We start from the raw sequence: 22,574 nt of genomic DNA, 5'->3' as shown, positions 1-22,574 counted from the left end.
GCATCTAGTTGTGTTTTGTTTTCCCGAGTATTTAGTGCGTTATAATGCCCTCAAGAAAGTGTAAAAACAGTCATGATACATTTTTTTACATGTGTGGTAATTTAACGATAACAAAGCATCAACAAAACATAACAGTATTTGTTAAGAAATCTTATCACGCTTACTTCGGGGTAAAACTTGGTGATCAGGACAAACATTGGGCTCCACACAAAGTGTGTTTAGCTACTGAGAAAATGAACAAAAGGTACACCTAGCTTTTTACCTTTGGCTATTTCTATGCTATCTAGGGAACCAAAAAACCAGGAAGACGACTTACTTTTGCTCTTACGATGTCAAGGGTTTCAATTTGGAAAATAAACATACAAATCAGTATTCTAAATTAACATCTGCTACACAGCCAGTACCTCATGGACAAGGAATTCCCATTCCTCCACCTTTTCCAACCATCCAACAGCAATCAGCAGATGCAAGTTCAAACGACAAAACCCCAACGACTGGCTAATGTAGATAAAACTGCATTGTTTTTGCTTTTTTTTTAATGAACAACTCAATTTCACAGGAATTTTCTATTAAATATAGTTTTAATAAGTATTCTCTCCATATTTTTCGCAATTTCTATAAAAATAACTTCATGATCAGCACACCCCATTTATTATAGGGCACCTATTAAATTTGAAACACTTTTTCATGAAGAAAAAAAATGTAGGCCTGTGTAATCTGAAAGTTAAATCATTATGCCATGTGTGCAAGAGCTAGTTTAAAATCAAGGGCAAAAAAAGAAGTTGTTCCAAAAGAAGTTGTTTTGCCACATTCTCTTAAACACGCACACACACTTTGTTCATCAATTTTCCAACTGCTGACTAATCTTGTGTATGATTTTATTTACTTTGAAAACAGAAAAAGAATAATTCTTTAATAATACAAACTGTACAGTAGAAGTTTTATGCCAAATGAATACAAATGATTTTTCTTCAAAGTAGGAAATATTTTTGTAGTTGACTAAGCATCTTCGGCAGCTTCCAAAACAGAGGTTCCATAAACTAAATCCCAATAGTGTTCTAAACCTCGTTTCTTAAAAAATTCTCTTGCAAATGCTTCAGTGGGGCATAATTTGAACATTATATCACCAAATGATCTGTGAGTAACAGTACCCTAAAATAAAATTTAGATTAGTTACAAGAAAAAATAGTAGAGAATCTATATAAATAAAACAAAGAATATATATATATATATTATATATATAATAAAAGTGAAAAATATTGAAAAGACCACACCAAAAGCCCATAGATGCGCAACGCAGCAAAACTAAAAAGTCAAGTAAATATAAAATTAAGCAAACAGAATTTCAACTATTAAACAAATTATATATAATTAGTGATGATAAAAAGGAAAATTGCAAACAGCTATTAAATAGGAAAAGATTAAGTATGAATCCAGAGCTCATCAGCCGTGGAGAATTCATTAATTATGGTCAAAAGACCAAAAATTTAACTATGAACTAAAAGAGAATGTTTAAGCTCCAGTACATGCAATATAGAGTAACACTGGGCAAAAGCACCATTTGCAGCACTCCTCGGCTGATGAGCTCTGGATTCATACTTTATCTTTCCTATTTAATAGCTGTTTGCAATTTTCCTTTTTATCATCATTAATTATATATAAATTGTTTAATATTTGAAATTCTGTTTGCTTAATTTTATATATATATATATATATATATATTTATATGTATATATATATAGTTTGCGTCGGATTTCGACAAAATTCAACAGGGAGGTACTTGGGCACCCAAGAAAAACGTAGGGAGTTTTCAAATTCCAAAAACGTACCGAACTGTTCAAATTTTAATTTTAGGACCAGAAAACAGTATTTTTCTAATATGAGGGCAAAAAAAAAAAAAAAAATGCTTACAAAAATTAGAATAAAATATCCATGTAATTAATAATGTTTATAATAAATGAGTTAGTCTTTAAAAAATGCTACATATAAGGTAGGTGCGGGTATTAAGGCCTGTCGGGTAATAAGGCCTAAACAGCGAAAATATAATTTAAAATGGTTGTAGCCGCTCAAAAATGCTATCGTAGATAGTTTACACTCCCAGATGGCTGATGATAGTTTACACCTCAAACTGGTCGCAACGCCATACTCAGTTGTTTTGACCAGCGAGCCCAGATTCATTTTCAAGGAACGCTTGTAAGACACGAATAATAAAAAATCGGCAGATTGAAATGTAAGTAATTTTTGTAATATCATACTTTTATGCATAGTTTTGCGCTACAGTTATCTGTCTTGAATGCTTCTATCGATATTTCATGTCTGAGTGAAATAATATGATCGAATTAGTGTATATTTTTGTATTTTTTTAAATTTGACGTCAGCGGCTAATAAGGCCTACGAAAGTTGACTGTAGGCCTTATTATACTCCTTTTTTTTGTAACGTAGTTTTTCAGCTGTGCATCTTATTTTGAATCTTTCTCAACATGGTATGAGTGTTTATTAGTAATTGCGGCTGTTTACGACTTGGTTCATTCTTATTTTAATGCCTACATCACAATGCCCCCCAAACGAGCACTGTGGTCTGATAATGACTTAGTGTCGGCTGTCCAAGCAGTAAGAAGAGGTATGCTGAGCTCATATAAAGCAGCTGTGAGGTATAATGTTCCCAGGAGAACCATTAGAAACCATTTCCAGACCGGAAGTTTGTAAAAAACACTTGGCAGAAAATCTATTCTCATTGATGACCAGGAAGCTGATCTTGTCATCAGAATTTTGAGGTTTGCTGAAGTAGGGTTGCCTGTGACACCACGTATTCTCCGACGCTTGGTTTATAAATTTTGTGAGCTTAATAACATAAAGCATAATTTTAATAAACTTGCTAAAGTTGCTGGTAAAGATTGGCTTAAAGCATTTATGAAAAGACACCCGGAAATATCTAGACGAAAAGCTCAATTTATGAAACCGGCCAGAGCTCAAAAGCTTAACAAATTTATCGTTAATGATCACTTTAACAGACTGAATGAAATTTATGATAATCTGGACTTGAGAAGTCATCCTGAAAGAATATACAACATGGATGAGAAAGGTTGCCGTCTCACAATTCACCACCAGCAGACTGTTTTGGCAAAGAAGGGGACTAAAAGAGTTTATTTACAGTCTTCGGAACACGCCGAAAGTGTTACAATAGCTGGATGTGTAAATGCACTTGGTACTGCTAAACCACCAATGATAATATTTAAAGGCAAACGGTTGAAGGCAGAATTATATGACAATTTGCCACTGGGTTCTTTGGTAGAAAAATCTACAAAGGGTCATATGGCTAATGAACTTTTTACAGAATTTCTAAAGCACCTATCTAGATTTAAAAGTGCAGGAAAGTCCCTTTTAATATTTGATGGAGCGGCTTGTCACCTAGACTTAACAATCGTTGAAGTCGCCGATTCTCTCGATATATCATTATGCAGTTTACCATCGAACACCACTCATAAACTCCAACCCCTTGATAAAACCGTCTATCGATCATTTGAACACCACTGGGATGCAGAAGTTTTATCATTTACGGAACAAAACCCAGACAAGAAGCTCACCAAGGCACGGTTTAATGTTATTCTTTCAAATATCTGGTCTAAATGCATGACACATAGTAACATTACTAGCGGCTTTAAAGCCACTGGTTTGTATCTATTGAATCCACAGGCTATTTCAGAAACAGCTTTTGCTCCGTCTGTATTAACAGAAATTCCAGCTCCCGAAGCTGACAAATTTCAAGAAAAAAATTCGCAACCTCGCACCTCCCTCACGCCAATAACCCCAAGGCCTTCCACATCGACAGCACAAGATGAAGTAATTAATAGTACCCCAAACAAACCTCCTGGAACGACGTACGGCATGATTTACGGTTCTAGTTCGGATGATGAAGAGGACAATGTACCACTAGCTTAACAAAAAAAAAAGCAGTTCAGGAGCTTATGCGTACTCCAGTGAAAAATACTGAAAAAACATCAATTTTAAGAAGAAAATCTATTAATTATCGAGGAATTAAAGTCACCAAAGAACTGTTTGAAGAATATAGAAAAGAGAAAAAAGCAAAAAATGACGTCAACCCTCAAAGAAAGACGATAAAAAAAACACACAAAAAAAAACGATGCTAGTGGTACTGTCACGCTTGTGAGGAGGATAAAATGATTGACATGAAGCCCTGTTCAAAATGCAACAGGTGGTATCATGAGCAAAGCTTTGGTTTGACAGCCGATGACGAAGATATTTTTGAGTGCCCTGACGGCTGTTTTTTTTTTTTTTGTTATTTTAAAGATTTTCAGCATGAGTAATGCTTAAGGATATTACAAATGATCTCAATTACCAATGTTAATAGCTTATTTTGATTATTTACGAGTGTTAAAATATTAGGCCTTATTACCCTACAGTAGTATAATAAGGCCCAATTGCAAGGTTTATTTAAATAATTAATTTTATAATTGTTTTTGGCAAGAAAGGCCGTTTTTTGTTATTTTGGTGTAGTAATTGAATGGTACTTTAATTAAATTTGCAATTTGCTGATTCGGATCATTTTCTTTCCATTTTATTCCAAATCTCCCTTAGGTAGGCCTTATTACCCGCACCTACCTTAGTTTTTAGCATATTATTTCATAAGGAAATATCCATAAATGTCACAATTTAACAAATCCTCCTCCTTTCGTAACATCATTTCTGGACGAACTCTAACTTATTGGGTTCAAAAGAAAGCTTCAGCTGTTGGAAATTTGCTTTGAAAATATTGTTTATGTTTGATGCCTTTACTGTCGACATTTTATATTTATTCATTTAGTTTTAATTTTTTTCAGCAGCAAAAGCATTACAAGACTATTTAATGTTTTCCAGTTAAATTTGAAAGAGGGAAAAAAACACTTTTCAATAGTTATTAGGCCTTAATAGCTTGGTTTTTGACAGTTCAAATATCAACCTAACCAGAAACCAAAACCTGTTATTGAAATATGAAACCTTCAAGTCTTCCAAATTTTTTTTAAATTTCCCTTTTTAGTGAGTTTTGGTTAGAAATGGTAGACTTCTCTCACATGCTTCGCAGATAGATATCTTGTAACAAGCAGACTGTAGGGTTGGCATTGGCGATTAAAAAGGCGACTTTTGCTACTATTTCTTACCTTAGGCGACTATGGCGACTTTTTTGGCAAAAAACAGGCCAAAAACGACTATTTAAAAAAAAAAACAGCGACTTTTTGTAATAAAAAGCGACTATTTTTTCATATTTTATGAAATTCATTGAAAAAAAAATTAGGAAGAACGATTTTGAGCCAACCAAACTGCATTATTAATAATGATCTCCAGTGCTGTGACCAGGTGTAGAAGTAGTCCTATATTTCCTGTATTTTCAGAAAAAGCATCAAAAGTGTCCTATATTTCCTATATTTTTGAAATTGTCCTATATTTCCTATATTCTTATAGTTTGTTATAAAAAATTGTAGAAAATTACCATTGAAAAGCCTTTTTGTCACTTGATTCGCACTTTCTTTCACGACTTGACAATTCAAGACTGCTTAAAAACAAAATGCTTGTTTATAATTTTTTTTTTTTTTTTTTTTGGAATCTCTGCCAGCACCTGTCTTTTTAAATTTTGTAGAGTATTTTTGACAAAATTTTCAATTTGTTCTAAGAGAAAGCTTCAATGACCTATATTTTATGACAAGCTCTCCAAACTATTATCGAAGCAGTTTGCCAATAAATTTTCAATAACAACAAAATGTGGAATGTTCATGTATTGGTTTGCAATAATTAAGTTTAGCTTATTAGGTAATTTAAAATATGTTTTCACATGTAGAAGTCTGATAACATTACATCAGCATCTGCTAAAACAAAAACCTGTCACTACAGGAACATAAACTGGGTCCTTGCCCTAAAAGTTAGGCTAAGAAGTAGAACTGGCCCTGCCATTATTTAAGAATTTTTTAAGATGTTTTGCTTGACGTTGTCATGGTGCCCCATTCACATGTGCCCCCCCCCCTCCCTTAAACTAGTTTGGTGTTTACTTTGTTGCTAGCAAAGGCCCTCAACTTCCTTGAAGTGGATTCTGCATCTGTGAAAGATGAGTGGAAAGTATTACAATAGGAATTTTCTTCCCCATCTATCAATGATCAGCATGAAAGAGTTGATCATTTTTGGAGAGATGCTCTAAACAAGAAAACTCCTCTAGGACAACTAAAATATCCTTTACTTAATAAACTTGTCAAAGTTAGCTTATGCTTGTCTCATGGAAATGGAGACGTGGAGAGAGGATTCTCTATTTCAAAAAGAATCCAAGCTGAAGATTAGTCAAAAATGTCTGAGCGGATGCTTAATGAAAGACTTATTATAAGAGACGCTTTAACGAAATACCAACATGTAGGCCAGGTAAAAATAACAAAGGAACTTTTAAAATTGGCGTATGGGGCACACAAGTCATATGAAAATTATCTGGAAGAACAAAGAAAGTTGAAGGAGCAGACTTTGAAAGAAAACAAAGAACGTGAACAGATGATTGAAAAAGAGAAACAGAGAGAAGAAGAAATAAAGAGCAAAGCACAATCAATTAAACAACTGGAAGACAAAGCAAAAATAGCTGCTCAAGAAAAGAAATCCAATCAAGAATCTTCAGATTTGCTATTAAAATTAGCAAATCAACGACTAAAATCAGCTATTAAGAAAAATGATTTGTTAGAAATTAGAGTAGCACAGTGGATGATAGAAGGTGCAGAGAAGTTACAAGAAAGAGAAAGAACTGTAGAACGGAAAGAAACAAAGCTAAACCATATTGTTAACAAAAGAAAATCAAGTTTGATTGATATTTATATAGCTAAAAAAAAAAATAACTAAATTTTGTATTTTGTCATCAAAGTGTTAAATGAAAGATTTTTAATCATATGGCATATAAATCTCTGTTTTGATCACACCCAAACTCAATTTATAATTCCTTTGTCTTGACTTCAAAAAAAAAAAAGATCTTCATTAAATTCTATTATTATTAGTACCATTAAAAAAATGCTGAATGAACCAAGTTAATCTTGAAAAAAATATTATGTTTGGGAAAATAAGTTTTTATTTTCTTGTAGTTACTATAGGTAGTCATCTTTTGATTGTGCGACACAATGTATTTTTTGAATTTGTAAATACAGTAAACTCCCGATTATCGGCGGTCCGTTCATCCGCAGGTCTTTTCACTATTCTTTTTAACGGTCATTAATTTTTTTTTAAAACTCATGATTGTGTTATTGGTCGTTTTTAGCTTTTACATATGTATATTTCTTACAATCAATGTTAGTAGAGGGAATGTAGCAATGTTTTTAGCTGTAATTTAAGTGTGTGTTAATGTTATTCATATTCTCTCTTTAGCTATTGTATACAGTAGTATCGTTTTTTAACTATTATTCGAATTATCCGCGGTTACAGTGCCACCCTATTCCGCGGATAATCGGGAGTTTACTGTATTTAAAAAATATTGGAAACATCAACTTCATTACTATTCTGAGAGTTGCTTTTTTGAAGTAGTAGTTCCAGTAAAAAATGTTGAATGATGTTAAAACACATGTTAGATCTGAGAAATTAAGTTTTGATTTTTGTGTGATTTTGTTACACTAAGTATTTTTTGAGTTAGTAAATAGTTAAAAGGTATTGGAAAAAGCAACTAAATGGGTGAAAAAAGCAACTTAATCATTGTGCTGAGGAGACTATTTAGGCGACTTTTTTTTACAATTTAGGTTACTAAAGCAACTATTTTGAAGCAAAATTTGGATGGCAACCCTAAGACTGTGAAGTCACATGATGGTACTCCCATTTCTCCTCAAGTCGTTAAATTTGGTGACTTTTCTTAAAATTTTGGCATACTTTTAAGACTTTATTTTTGATAATGGGGACACAGGGGTAAATTATTTGCGCGTCCAAAGAAATCTCAATATCCTCTTTTACTTTGCAACCTATTTTTTTTTTCATCATACTATTTGTGTAGTAAATATAATTAACTTAACCACTGCCGATGAATCGATGTTCTGAACCATCGAAACTTTGGCAACCACATAATTGGACATTGGTTGACAGAGTTACTGCATCTAGCATGTTAAAAAATATAATTATAACAATTTACTATTTTTTCAACTGAAAACCATTAGAAAGGTAATTAGTCCCCGGTTCACCTTTTGATTTTTTTTTTTTGAGCAATCACGATTGCTTATTGTTCTCATTTGACCGTTTTTGGTGTCCGTGCCTTTTTCAACTTGGACCAGAAGCTTTTACCCACCATCCTCTGCTGGCGGCACGGCGCGGCTGCTCTGGTTTTGAGCTATCCGCTTCTCCTGGTCGGAGGCGTCCATGTCCTACACACACGCACGTTCACACACATGACTTCACACACGCCTACGTGCATACACACAGGTCTACGCACACACACAACTATGCACAAGTAACCGCCCAGGAGGAGAGGCAGACTTGGGGGGGGGGGGGACAGGAGCCGTTTCTAGAAACAATAACTCCAATGAGTAGGGTCCTGTCTCAGTTCGTGATTGCGAAAAAACATAATTTGAATTCAAAATTTCAGAATTCAATTTTTTTTATTTTTTTTTTGTTTAAAGCTAAATACAGAAAATTTGAAACAGAGGAGAGTGATTGAGATGGTTATGACAAATGTCTATTTGAAGATTTTGTGCAAAATATAAAAACAATAAAGAGTATTCTTTCAAATTTTCTTCTTTATAAATGATTTTTTTTTTTTTTTTTTTTTTTTTTGTAAAGGATAATTTTAAAACCAAACTTGACTTCGTGGGAATTGATTGTCAATTGAATAGAAAAAAAGCTACAGTAGAACCTTGTTTACCCTGATTAAATTTGTAGGTTAAAATATACATGTTCACACAGATAATTTCAAATTATAATAGCAAGAACATAACTATAAGTATGCCCAACATTTGCTTTTTATTTTGATTTTATTACAGTTCCTACATCGATTGTACAATAAATTATGTTAAACTAACTAACACCATTATAGCTGAACTACAATGATCCAGTGTTAAGATGATCATGCTTTATTCAAACAACACAGGTGAATCAGATGACAGCAGATCAATTCTCCGTTAAGAAATTATGTAAAAAATTGTTTTGACAGTATTTTATGCCTTTTAAATAATTATGTGTAACTTTGCTACAAAATATTGTTTTTTGTCCTAATGAAATGTAAGTTAACCTATTTATGGATTTGTTTTGCTTTGTATGCACACTATTCAAATTTTCGATCATCCAGGTTGCTTTTGGGCCCAAGATAGTTTTCGGATAAACGAAGTTGTACGGTATTTGTTTTTAAAACAATAAAATTGTTAGCTATATGTACATATAATATTTAGATGCAAATGACAACAAATCTGAATTCAAAAATTTTAACAAAAATATGAATTTTAAACATGTAATTTAAAATTACACACTAATTGAAATTATAATTTATCAGGGATTAAAAAAATTCCCTGACTTTTCCAGGTTTTCCAAGCTGTTTTCTTAGAAAACTCCAGGTTACTCCCTTCATTCAAAATTAAATTTAAATAACAATATTTTCAAGATAAGTAAAATAGTTTAAAGTTACTTTTCCCCTTATATATAAAAAAATAATCTTAGATTTTTTCCTTTTATATTTTAAAATTTAAGTTTTTTTCTTTTTTTTTTTTTTTTTACATTAGGCAATGAAGAAAAGTTTTTCAAACAAATTTTTTCCTTTTTCATGAAAATTACATATTTAAAATAATAACAATAATAATAAAAACAATTTGAAGCGCATTTTACATTGTTTTCATACGTTTGTAGTTAAAGAAAACAACCAATTCTGATTTGTTTTTGGAAACTTAGGCATTTCAACATCGTGTACTTCCATCCAGTGAATGACCAAAGATGGAGACTACGTTTCACACGTAAAATGACTTTTAAATCAAAAACCATTTTCTCTGATTGACCCTCCCATCCTCAGGCTAGTGCTTCTAAAGCAGTAAATTGTCCTCTTTCCTGTAGAGTTTGTGCATAATTCCTGTTCACCTGAGGAATTTTTTTCTTGGGAACTATTGTGGGGCAAAAATGGCGACTATGGAAGTTTTTTGGGGGTCGTCACTTATTTATTGCCATCGTCATTTTGCCCCAAAATTTTCAATGTTTTTCAGGAAACATCGATAAAAACAAAGATTAGAACTCATAGTACAAAATTCCCTGGAAAAAAATTTGGGAGGGGGGGGGGGCAAAATTGAAAAATTCCTATATTTTTCCCTGACATTTTTAACTATGTCATTTTCCCTGACAATTCCAGGTTTTCCCGGAGTGTACGAACCCTGTTTATAATGAATAACAGCTGAAAAGAAATTTAAAGTGTTTAAATGTTAGCACAGAAAAATACAGAAATACTTGTTATGTGTGCTTAAAACAAAAAATTAAAAAGTAAAATAAAACTCAATAAGAACACTTATAGAATACTTGCCTCCCAAATTAACATGCAACGATTTTCTACTTTTTCGCTTTGTTCAGCTGTAAAATATAAAAGAAAAATGCATTAAATCTAAATAAAAAATTAAAAGTTTCTCAAATCTAGCATTGGCAAAATTCAATAATTTTACAGGCATTTAAAAGAAAATAAATATTAAATATACATGCAAAGTCCATTTCCTGCTGTATAACATGAAAAATGATGTATACAGTATGCACACAATTCTACCATGAAAATTCCCTGATTCAATTGCCTCGCCAGCCTTCTGGCTCTTAGGCAAACTTTTAAAACAATTTTATATTCTAAAATCTTCATAAATTTAACATAAACGTTGGAGAAAGTTGATAACTTTTTCCTTGCAGTATTGGCTTCAGTTGCGTCCAGTGTAATTGGAAAAAAAATGATTGGGCGGGGCAAAATAACGAGCGTTAAGTCCTCAAATATACCATACAAAAAATATAAGAAGGTTTAAAAATAACATTAAACACAAATTTATTAATGTGCAAGTAGAAGAATCACATAGTATTCAGAAGCGGATGCAATTGGATTTTGGAATGTCTAAAAATTTGGAGCTGATGTGATAAAATATACAAAATAGCTAAATTGCATAAATTTTACTAATAAATAAAATTTGATAAATATGTATGTTCTAGAACATACAAATCCATGATTTTCTATAACTTCCAGGTGCACTCATACCATGTTACTTACAATAGGAATTTTAAGGAAATTCTCTATTCTGATGGAGATTTTTATAGAGAACCTTGATCTTACTGTATTGGAAATTTCAAGAGAAATAGTAATCTTTATTTATATGGGGATTTTCAAGGAATAATTATTGTATTTTCAGAAAAATTTCTCCTCACATATTTAGGAGATTGTGTTAGACATGTGTCATGTTACCTTACTTCTTTTCTCTGCTAAGGAATGATGCAACTTTTGTGATAGCTCGTGTAACTATGTAGTTATAGCTTATTTATATTTCTCAATATGCAAGAAGAAAAGTAACAGCAACTTAAGTCTAATCCTTGAGTACAAAAACAAATAATTTGTCAGAATTTTTTCCAAATTTACATAAAACCACTTTTTATATCAATGAATATTTGGAATCAACATACTTCCATCTCTTGTAGCCTGCTCTTCATTCCATTTAATTCTGTTCAACATCAAACGCTTGAATTTTTTCTGTTGATTTGGACCTAAATACAGCAAAATTTAAATTCCTTTAATAAAATTAATTATATTAAATTATTTTGCAGTACATAAAAACTTAACTTACCTCCTTCTACAACAACTATATTTATATTTCTGTACAGGATAACACAGCCAGTCATGAATAATTGCTTTGCATTCATTTCAACTTTAAACTTTTTTGCAGGATTACTTAAATTCAAAACCCTAATTTAACAACAAAAAAAAAAAAAAATCAGTTATAAATTGGTATAGTAAATAACTGAACAGATTTAATAGAATAAATATTAAATTTAGTATCTCCAAAGGTGATTGTGACCTTTCAAAAATCTAAAAAATGTTACCTAGTAAAATTTTACCTTTGGTACACGTATAATATGATATATTTTCCTCTCTTATCACAAGAGAATAAAAAGTGTCTATAGTTCTAAGTTTATACGGAAAACAATTGATGAAAGTAAGTTGCACTATTCCTTCAATTATCGTTTTTTACAAATGAAAAAAAATATTAATTCTAAATGAAAGCACACTGATGGTCTAAAACTTTCATCCCAAAATCTCCCATCTTTTAAGACCACAATCCCCTCTGAATTGAATTTCAATTTTACTGATTGGCCAGCCAAAAACAAAGGCTACTTTCAACATGTATAATTTCAAGTTTTATTTTTCAAACTATTTTAGCAATATTTTTCCGGCACTGTTTTCACAAATTTATATAGTGTAGAGAAAGATTTAAACACTGCAATCTAAATGATTTCTGCCACCAAAAATCATCAGTAGTCAGCTTTGCATTATGACATTTTCCCTTCTTCCGTTTAAACGCTTTTGAGGTAGTAAGGACTAGAAAGTAAGAGCATTACCTTTTCTTAAACGCAAATAAATATTTCTACATTTGCACCAGAACTACAAAATTGTTTTCAAGCAATACAAAGATAAATATATATATGAAATATTTATTCGTCCATATCAATATTTTATAGAGAATAATACATGCTTGAATTTATGTTTATTTCAGACTACAGTTAAATGGCTATAAAGTTGCCTTTTGTTGTCAGAAAGAAGAGGAGTGCTGACTTAGGGAAGATAGCAAGTCAGCTTTCGCATTTTTCATTTTTTCCAAGAAAAACAGTAAATGTGCAAGCCAATGGTAAAAAACAAAGCAATCAGCAAAATGGTTTAATTCCTACAAGCGACGAAAGATGGCACTTGAATGTATTGTGCATCCATGGCAAGAAGGCACTTCGAAACGCCCTCCCGAAAGCAGAGCTAATTTTAATGCGAGGGTAATCGCCACCGCTTGCGATTAAGACAACCCTAAACTTTGGCGTGCATTTAAATTTGCGAAAATATCTTAGTGTTCTTTCTTTTCGTTTCCCGCTTCGATTGTCGTCTCCCGGGAATCTTTACTTTTTAAACTGAAAATTTCAGAACTATAAGGTAAAACACCAGTAGAGTGGCCACTTCAAGTTTACTTCTTTGAAGAAAGATATGAACAATAATAATGTGAGTTTTTCATTGATATTTAATGTAACTATCATATGGTATCAATTTTATTCATCAGTGATTTGAATTTATAGTAAGTAATGCAAATTCCTCGGATGGGAGAATGGTACATGGCCAATACTGAAATTTTCAGATTTTGGAATGGCTGCTAATGGATCAAATTTGAAGTTTTAACAAAAATGGGCAAAAATTGAACAAATTGAAATTCTGGCATTTTTAGATCATGGAACGATTGAGGAAAATTGGTCTATAATATGCTCGTTGAGTTTCAAAAGAGGCAATTAATATTGTAGACCCATAGTTTAAAAATATACTTCACTGTGGCCACTACTGGTGCATTTTAAACATTGAAGTGGCCACTACTGAAGCACTGGGCACTACAGGAATTTTAATTTAAATAATGTACATACAAAAAAAAAAGAGCCGTAAGGTATTTTGCAATACGAATGAAACATTTCTATTAAGGATACGCATTCTGCATATATGCAGATGATGTTGCAGAATATCCTTTCAAACACTAACGCCTTAAATTCTAAATTGCAAGTGCGCTCATGAAAAAAACTGGAGTGGGGGCATTAACTTTTGCGGAAAATTTCATTGGCACACAAATTGTGGCATTGAAATGCTTCAGGGTTGCATTCTTTTTGAAGACTTAGTATATCTCTCTTTCTTCCTTCTCCATCTCTCTTTTCTTTAGCGAGGGGGGGGGGAGACTCCACAGCCCTTAAGGGTTGGGTATTTGGTACATCTGCACAGATTATGTACAAAATTTCAGATCATATAGAGTGGATATATATTCAATCAATCTAAAGTAGCTGCTATAGTTTTTGAAAAATGCTGAAAACATTATTCAAACAAATGCTGCCCCCCCCCCCCCCGCTTGGTAGTTGTGAAGTGACCAAACGTTCCAGTAGGGATTTATATATAATAAATAAAAGGAACTGGGGGGGGGGGGGGAATCAATCTGAAATATGTCCAGGCAATTGACTATTTAAACTAAGATTATTTCTCTTCATATTGCATGAATGTTAATGTTTAGAAATATGTAATAATCTGTGGTGTGTTATAAAAAGTGACTTTGGTTTAAATACTGTTTTAAAATTTTAGGTTCATCGGTTTAGAGATGACGGCCCCCCCCCCCGGGGGCGAGTATTTTCCAGCGCGGAAGGCGCCGACCAATTTAATTTAGGGGGGGGGGGAGCAGAAAGGAAGTTGGTTTAACACTTCAATAGACAGTAGCTTAAAATCCACAAGGGTTGTCCACAAAGGATGTCACACTTCACCTTAACCTCTTCCCTCGTCACATATCACGCAATGTTAGATGAACATATTTCTAAAACGAACGCTTTTATCTCTACCAAAATGTGTGATGTCACACTTCTTGTAACCTCCTACTTCCCCTATGAGATAAACTGTCACAAGTTCATGAACCCCAAACCCTCCCTCCCACTCTCCAGCCTGGCATCATTTGTGAATGGCTCCTTTGGTCTGCTATAAGTCACCAAAATCCCGCTAACAATTGTTATAAAGGCTCCCCCCCCCCCCCCGGATAGCGTTATTCATGGGAGTTTTTTATGATCATGTTAACAAAGAAGCATATCACACCCCGGCAAGTAAAGTGTCACAATTCAAAATGTAGGGAAAATGTACTAGTTATTGGTTCAAAACCTAAATTTAATGCTTTTTCGTGCTTAAAAAATCGCACAAAATAGCTAACCTAAATGGTGCGTGGAGGCATAAAAACAATATCATCAATAGTGACACATCATTAAAATTTCCTAATTATGAAGAAAATATTTTGAGCTTTAAGTATGCATTATATATCCATACTATAAAAATTAATTGGTAAACATCACATAAAAAGTTGATTGCGCATATTGTAATATTTGAGACTAAATCGCTTAAAATTACTTTTGTGTTAAACCTTAATTTTCTTTATTCCAGTTTTTTTTTTTTTTTTTTTTTTTTTTGAGTTGTGTCACTTTCCTTGCCAATGTAGGATATGTTCAACAACTGAATAAGTTGAATGAAGCAACGTTTCTTGTTGCAAATTAGGCATTTTACAGAGCTGTATTAGAATGCAGGCAACAAGCTTTTGTCTATTTTATGATCCACACATGTAATGTTTGGCAAAAGTACTGGAGAACTGAATTAGTTTTAGAGTAATAGAAAAAACTTCATTAAAAAAAGTATACATATTTTTTCGTATTTACGAAAATAAATAGGCCAAAATAGCAACATACAACGTTGTTTCAGTCACTTATTCACTTAAGGGACCGCGCTAAGCATTCACCAATGGCCAAATGCGATAAAATCGTTAAGTTGGCGAAAAAAATTCGAATTTGGCGAATTTATTGGCGAACAGAAAATTCTCTAAAATATACACAGAAGAAAAAAAAATCTCCCTTCAGATGTCAATCTAGATAAAAATTAGGTCCATTCACAAAATTTGGACCCATAAAAACGACCCTTCGCAAAATTCCGACCCCTAAAAACGAATCTTTCATCACAAAACTACCAGACGAGCAATCACTGAAAGTTGTTTTATTCTCAGATCACTCCGAGAAGAATGAGGTGCCCGCACGCACATTAGCATCGGATCGGAGCGTTATCATCCATCGGATCCGTGGAAGGATGAAGTTTGCTTCTCGCCTCTTTGCATCACTGTACTTGCTCCTCTCGCTGATTGGATATCGAGTGAGCAGCGTGGCTACCGAGTAGAAATTGTTGGCGGATGCCTTGTTGAATGGTGCGTTTGTTTCATTGTGTTCGATGTCTGAAACATCGGAGTAAGATACGAATGCAGTCTTTACTTTATTAAAAGCTTTTATTTCTACTCTCAAATATTTTTAAGAATGATAAATACCACTTTAAGTTGTTTTTAGCCATTTTTCCTTTGAAAAATTACATATGACTTATGGAAAATTGTACTTAATTTGCATTTTTTTTCTCACAAAATTCCTAAAAACGGACAAAAATTCCTGGATATACAGCTGTCCTTATCCTCAAAAAATTGTCAAAAATTAAGTTATTTTTCACTCTGATGAAATATTTCTGCAAACAAAAATATATTAAAATGAGTAAAAGTTAATCTTTGACTAAAACTTTTGAAATTTGGCTAACACTTTAAAAAATTTGGCTAATTTACTGGCGAACATTTCAAAATTATTAGAGCAATCCCTGCAATTATTCTGTTGATAGCCATATTGGCGTGTAAAAAGCTTCAATTTTTGTTTTGTTCCGAATTTCATTTCTGAAGAATAAAAGCCATATTGAAAAAAAAAAAAGAAAAAAATAGTATTAAAGTTTGGAAATGCGTTACACAGAGAGTAACTTACCTACTGTGGCTTCCAAAATTGTTCGTATGCTTTAAAAATGTGTGGTAAAAATAAGTACCCTGGAATTGAAGTACTCCAATACTTTTTCATACTGTCTCTACGTGATTCTAAATACATCAACCCAGCATTTTTTTAAATTAAATATTGACTGTTTGAAATGGGTCAAAAATGAGGAGACAGAGAATGAACATGCCATAAAAGCTGTGCGCTGAAAAATTTTCGGAAAAATTTAAAATTAAAGCTGTTGTCTGTCATTTTTTTTTATTATTTTTACATTGCAGTGATAGTTAAAAAATCGTTTGACATTAATTTTTGCTTGTTTACTCAACAAATTCTAAGTATTAGCTTGAATTCGCAAAGTAACAACAAACGCAATTCGAAAATGTATTCATTCTTCATTATATTTGAAGTAAAACAGTGTTGAATATTTCAAAAGTATTTCATTTATCCCACATTACTGTGTGATACTTAAAAAACGCTTTAAAGAAGAAAATTGGATCGAAAATAAGGTGAGAAATGGTTGACCAGCAAAGTTAAGAAAATGCAATCAGTGATTTATAATTAGAAAATGTGTGAAAAACCCACGTTTGAGTTATGAGAAATTTTCGTTCCACTTTCACCTGTAACTGTTCACAGTGCTTGCAGAAAATGTTAAGTTAGTGTGAAAAACAGAAAGTTTAGGATTTCCTTTACAAAATCAATGATAAATTAACTTGAAACGATAGAAATACACTGCAAATCTTAAAATCTTTTTATGCTAAACAATTGTCTTTGTATCAGACTTTTTTTGGGGGGGAAGGAAGGTGGGAGAGATCTTTCAGAAAATTATAGAACACTCGTCTTCTTCCAGCACGATAAACGATGGTCAACTGGCAACCTTTCTCAGTGTTGGTCTAAAGTCTCATCCCCAAAACACGGATATAGAATTGTTCGATACCACGTGTTGAGGGAGGAGCTAAGTGCCAACTGCTGAAAAACAGACAATATTCCACAATACTTGGCATGGCGTTTTTTGCTTCCTTGGTAAAATTTACTTTTAGTGACTTGCTGTCAGCCCCTCAAGTTATTAGGATAGATGATTAGAAAACTGAGAAAAATTGTCATATTTAAGAATTAGAAAAAACAGCTTTTTCTCAAAAACAAAGGGCAATAAAAAAATTTTTCAATACATTTTTAATATTGTGAATAGAAAAGTACGAATTTCCAATGACAATACGTTGGGCAGTGATAAATAGACACATTAAGGAACTAGAATTTAAGGATACATAAAATAACTAATAACAAGACACAAGCTTGGAAATAGCACGAATTGATTTAAGAATCATTATAAAAATTAAGGCAACATTTTACTCCACAAAAATAAAAAAAAATACTGTCACTTCATTCAGAGAAAATTATGTGAAGCTTAATGGAGGACAAGACAACAGCAAATTTAAGGTCATAAATTCTGATTAAATTAACTTTGGTTGTACCTCAAAATAATCGCATAACACGTAGTTGCTTGGAGCAGAGCTGCCAAGAGAGAGACAATTGCCTCAGGCACCAAGATGCGAGAGAGTGTCGTGAACTGAGCTTTTATTGCATTGCAATTTAGTTTTTTTTTTATCTATTAAGTATTTTTCTTAAATAGCTTTTATTGGGTGAGTGCAAAAGTTCGTGCGGAGTTGCAATAGATGGCGATAGAACGGGCGTAACGTGTTGTCATTAATACCACTATCTACGTAAGTCAGATCGTTGGAAAGGTGACGTGTGCAGCTTTCATTCCAATCAAAATAATTTGTGCAGATACAAACTGCTTCGAGAAAGATTACTTTTAAAATGAGTGTTGATAAAGTGCATTTACGGCATGTTATGCTTTACGAATTTCAGAAGGGAATAAACGTTGCAGAAGCCGTAAAAAACATTCAAGACGTTTATCAAGATCAAGAACCAGCTAAACGAACTGTGGAAAAATGGTTTGCAAAATTTCGTTGCGGAGATTTTAAGCTGAAGATGAGCTACGCTCAGGTCGACCTTCTGACATTGATGACGACGTTTTGCGTTCTTTAGTTCAGAATACTCCGCGAATTTCAACAGAGGAAGTTGCTACAGCACTTAACGTTGACCGATCAACCGCTTTTTGGCGTTTAAAAAAAATCGGATTTGATTTAAAGTTCGATATATGGGTGCCCCATTTGTTGACCAAGAGCAACAAAATCCAGCGAATTTCTGCTGCCGTACCTTTACTCGAGCGACTCAAAAACGAGCCGTTTTTGGATCGATTAGTGACGGGCGATGAAAAATGGGTCCTGTACAACAACGTTCAGCGCAAACGCACATGGAAACAGGCAGGTGAACATGGTCACGCAATGGCAAAGGCCAGTTTGCACCAGATGAAGGTGATGCTCTGTGTTTGGTGAGATTGCAAGGGTATAATTTATTTTGAGTTTCTCCCCGCCAGCCAAACAATTGATTCGAACAAGTACTGTCGTCAATTAACTAATCTGAACCGAGAAATCAAACAGAAACGTCCGAGTTTGTCAAATCGCAAATTCATAGTCTTTCATCAAGATAACGCTAGACCACATGTTTCAAGACAGACGCTACGCAAACTGAACAACATGGAATGGGATGTCCTAACTCATTTATTGTATTCTCCTGATATCGCACCATCGGATTATCACTTATTCCGGTCATAGCAAAATCATTTAAATGGAAAAAAACTTGGCTCTTTGAATGCCTTACAAAATGTCGTGTCTTAGTTCTTCGAATCTAAACCACGCAGTTTTTATGATCGGGGCATCCGTATGCTGCCAGAACGTCGGAAGAAGATTATAGACAACGATGGAGAATATACCATTGATTGAATAAAGAGTTTTGCTTGCCTAATCACTGTATGACTTTCTTTCACAAACTCCGCACGAACTTTTGCACTCACCCGATAAAATGCTAACTCATTTGATTTTATTCTTCTTTTTTGCAAAAGCACATGTTCAATCAAATTTAATAATAATTAAAATCTGTTATTATTAACTTAAGAGATAGGAAAATATTCGGTACTCTTTTCAATTAAACTCCCACTAGTTAGCCTGACTTTGAAGGCTTTAAAAGAAGGTCAATGTCCATCTTACTGTGTACTGAAGTATTTGATAACCAGCTTCATTTCCATATGTGGTGGGGGAAGGGGGGGGGGCTGAAAGTATTCACTTTGGGCACTATTGTCTCTTAGGACGGCCCTGGCTTTAAGAGGAAGTATTCTATCCTTTACATAAGGCCAAAATGTTTCATAGCATATTCAAAATTTATTAATGTGTATTTAAAGTTTTAAATGATAGCTTGCTTGTTCTGAAAATTTTTAATGTACTTTCTGTTTATACAATCTCTATCTTTGTGTATAACTTCATCTGACACAATGCAGGTAGTTGAGGGTTTTGAGCCATTAAACACAAAACAAATGAACAAATAATACATATGTGAAATCTTTTTCCAAAAAATCATATACGGAAAACATTTTGATATTGATCAAAAGTTCTGTTCCTCAACTGGGAATTTCATGTGTTTGGGGAACAGTGATTTCCTGAACAGATCTCTTCTATTCAAAACATAGATTTTTTAAAGCTGAACACATTTGCAACTTCACTACTCTAGCAACAAGATAAGGAAAAATAAATTTTAAATATTGATCAAAATTTCTGTGTGTTTTTTTTTTTTGAGCAATCACGATTGCTTATTGTTCTCATTTGACCGTTTTGGAGGTCCGTGCTTTTTTCAACTTGAACCAGAAGCTTCTGCAGCACCACCGCCCACTGTCCTCTGCAGGCGGCATGGCGCGGCTGCTCCGGTCCTGAGCTATCCGCTTCTCCTGATCGGAGGCATCCATGTCCTACACACACGCTCACACACATACACACACACGCCTACATGCATACACAGGTCTACGCACACACACAACTATGCACACATAACCGCTCAGGAGGAGAGGCAGGCTTGGAGGGGGGACAGGAGCTGTTTCTAGAAACAATAACTCCAATGAGTAGGGTCCTGTCTCAGTTTGTGATTGCAAAAAACATAATTTGAATTCAAAATTTCAGAATTAAAATTAATTTTCTTTTTAAATTCTTTTTTGAGTCTATCAATCTGCTCTCAGTTGATTTCAGATCACTAAAGAACACATGATATCTATTGGCATCAACCTTGTTGCCACTGCACACTAAACTCAAGCCTGAGAGGTACAAGTGTGTCCACGTACATTATTTGCTATACATATCAAATCCATGCTATGATATTGACAGGGATGTGCCGACCAAAACTCGCTTTTGTTGCAATCTTGGGAGCAGGAAAATGGTGAGTTTGGAGCAATAAAATGGTGAGTTTGGAGCAATAAAATGGTGTATTTGGAGCAGCCTGGAGCAGTAAAATTGCAAATTTGGAAAAGCCTGGAGCAGTAAAATTGCAAATTTGGAAAAGCCTGGAGCAGTAAAATTGCAAATTTGGGGCAGCATGCAGCAGCAAAAGTTTTAATTCTGCATCAATTTGGAGCAACTATGTATATTTCACACACAGAAACATGTGTGACATGATAAAATAACAAAAAAAGGAGATGATTTAAATTTAGTTCACACATTTACTTTGCTTAATACATCATTACTTTAGTGCGAATTTAAGCTATAGTGCTTTGATACCTATTTTTAAAATTTGTTTGCTTCATAAAATTCAAAAACATATTCAAAAAGGCTAAAAAAAGGAAAGAAAGCAAAAAAGAATAGTTACAATTAAAAACTTTACCTTTGCTTTATTATTATTATTATTTTTTAATTGTAATGTGAAAGTTATTTACTTGCATTTGACCTTTCACACACACACACACACACACACACATATATATATATATATATATATATATATATATATATATATATATATATATATATATATATATATATATATATATATATATATATATATAAATCTTCTGTGCAGACGTTTGTCACCATAAGGCTTTTAAACGGCTGGACCGATTTTGATCAAATTCTTTATGTGTAATAAAGTTGTGGCAAGCATGGTTTCGAAGCGCGATGGATCGAAGCGGAAACGTTTTTGTTAATTAATTATTTCAACATTGGATGGCTATATCTCCCAAATGATAAATATTTATTTTAATCTATTGTTGAGCGAGAACTGAAATAAAGGTTTAACCCGTTGCCAAAGGACAATAAGAAAGCCAGTTCTGCTTTTTGTAATGAAATTTCCTACTGTGATATGTAATTGAGAATAGATAAGAGAGAGTGAAGCTTTCATTTCTTGAAAGCAACGACTTTAGGTCCCGAGATATATTTTAAAGTAAAGTACTGGTAAAGTTCACGTAAAACGTGTGTTCTGCGTCGTGTTGAACCATGTGACCATATCGGTGCTTTAGGTTTTCCTAACCCAAATGATCAGAAAGTACCGTCCCCAGCAACATTTGTTTCTCGGCTCAAACCCATCTGAGTTTTGGCACCAATGTCAAGAATACGTTAATAATAAACTGATTAGTTTGATAATCCTTAAAGGAAAAGATGATGGAATTTAAAGACGAAACAAATTTTATTTTCGTCCATATAAATTACAAAATGATAGTTCTGTACACAAAAGATCAGTGCAGTGGAAGATCTTTATGTGTACAGGGTATTATGTGTGTGGGCTTTATGTATGTGGTGGAAAGAACAAATTAGGCAATATTTGAAGATTTAAAAGTTTTGGTTCAAAAGATCGGACCGCTAATCGGTCGGAGTTAAGCTTCGCTCACAGATCCGCTGGATTACAGTAACGTGGTGGCTTGGCGACTTTGGCTTTAAACAATAAAGTTGCGTGATCATTTGTTTACATTTTAAAGCTAACGTTAATGTAATTTATTGTAGTTTTTGTTTAGTTGGCGAAATATTTCGAATTGCAAAGAATTGTTTTTCGTTTTTAAAGAGTGTTTTGTCACTTTGATTGAAGAATGTTTATTTTACATCAGGGGGTGGGGGAGTGATTTTCGTTTATTCAAAGTACTGTTTTTACCTTTATCATTTTTTTAAACGATATCCTTTCGA

General features: G+C 33.3%; 1 protein-coding gene across 1 annotated transcript in view; it reads right to left on the bottom strand.

The window, feature by feature from the left end:
* Nucleotides 1–892: 892 nt before the first annotated feature.
* Nucleotides 893–22,574, bottom strand: part of LOC129222841 (U4/U6 small nuclear ribonucleoprotein Prp3-like) — a 149,089-nt gene continuing 127,407 nt past the window's right edge. Inside the window, exons 17-20 of the mRNA XM_054857392.1 lie at nt 11,769–11,887; nt 11,608–11,688; nt 10,484–10,530; nt 893–1,152 (exon numbers count right to left, since the gene is read on the bottom strand). Coding sequence (XP_054713367.1) covers nt 1,000–1,152; nt 10,484–10,530; nt 11,608–11,688; nt 11,769–11,887 — 400 coding nt within the window. The 3' untranslated portion in view covers nt 893–999. The remainder of the gene's footprint in view (nt 1,153–10,483; nt 10,531–11,607; nt 11,689–11,768; nt 11,888–22,574) is intronic.

Source organism: Uloborus diversus, chromosome 5 (assembly GCF_026930045.1).
Source record: "Uloborus diversus isolate 005 chromosome 5, Udiv.v.3.1, whole genome shotgun sequence".
NCBI classification, from domain to species: domain Eukaryota; kingdom Metazoa; phylum Arthropoda; class Arachnida; order Araneae; family Uloboridae; genus Uloborus; species Uloborus diversus.
This window is presented reverse-complemented; position numbering and strand designations above follow the sequence as displayed.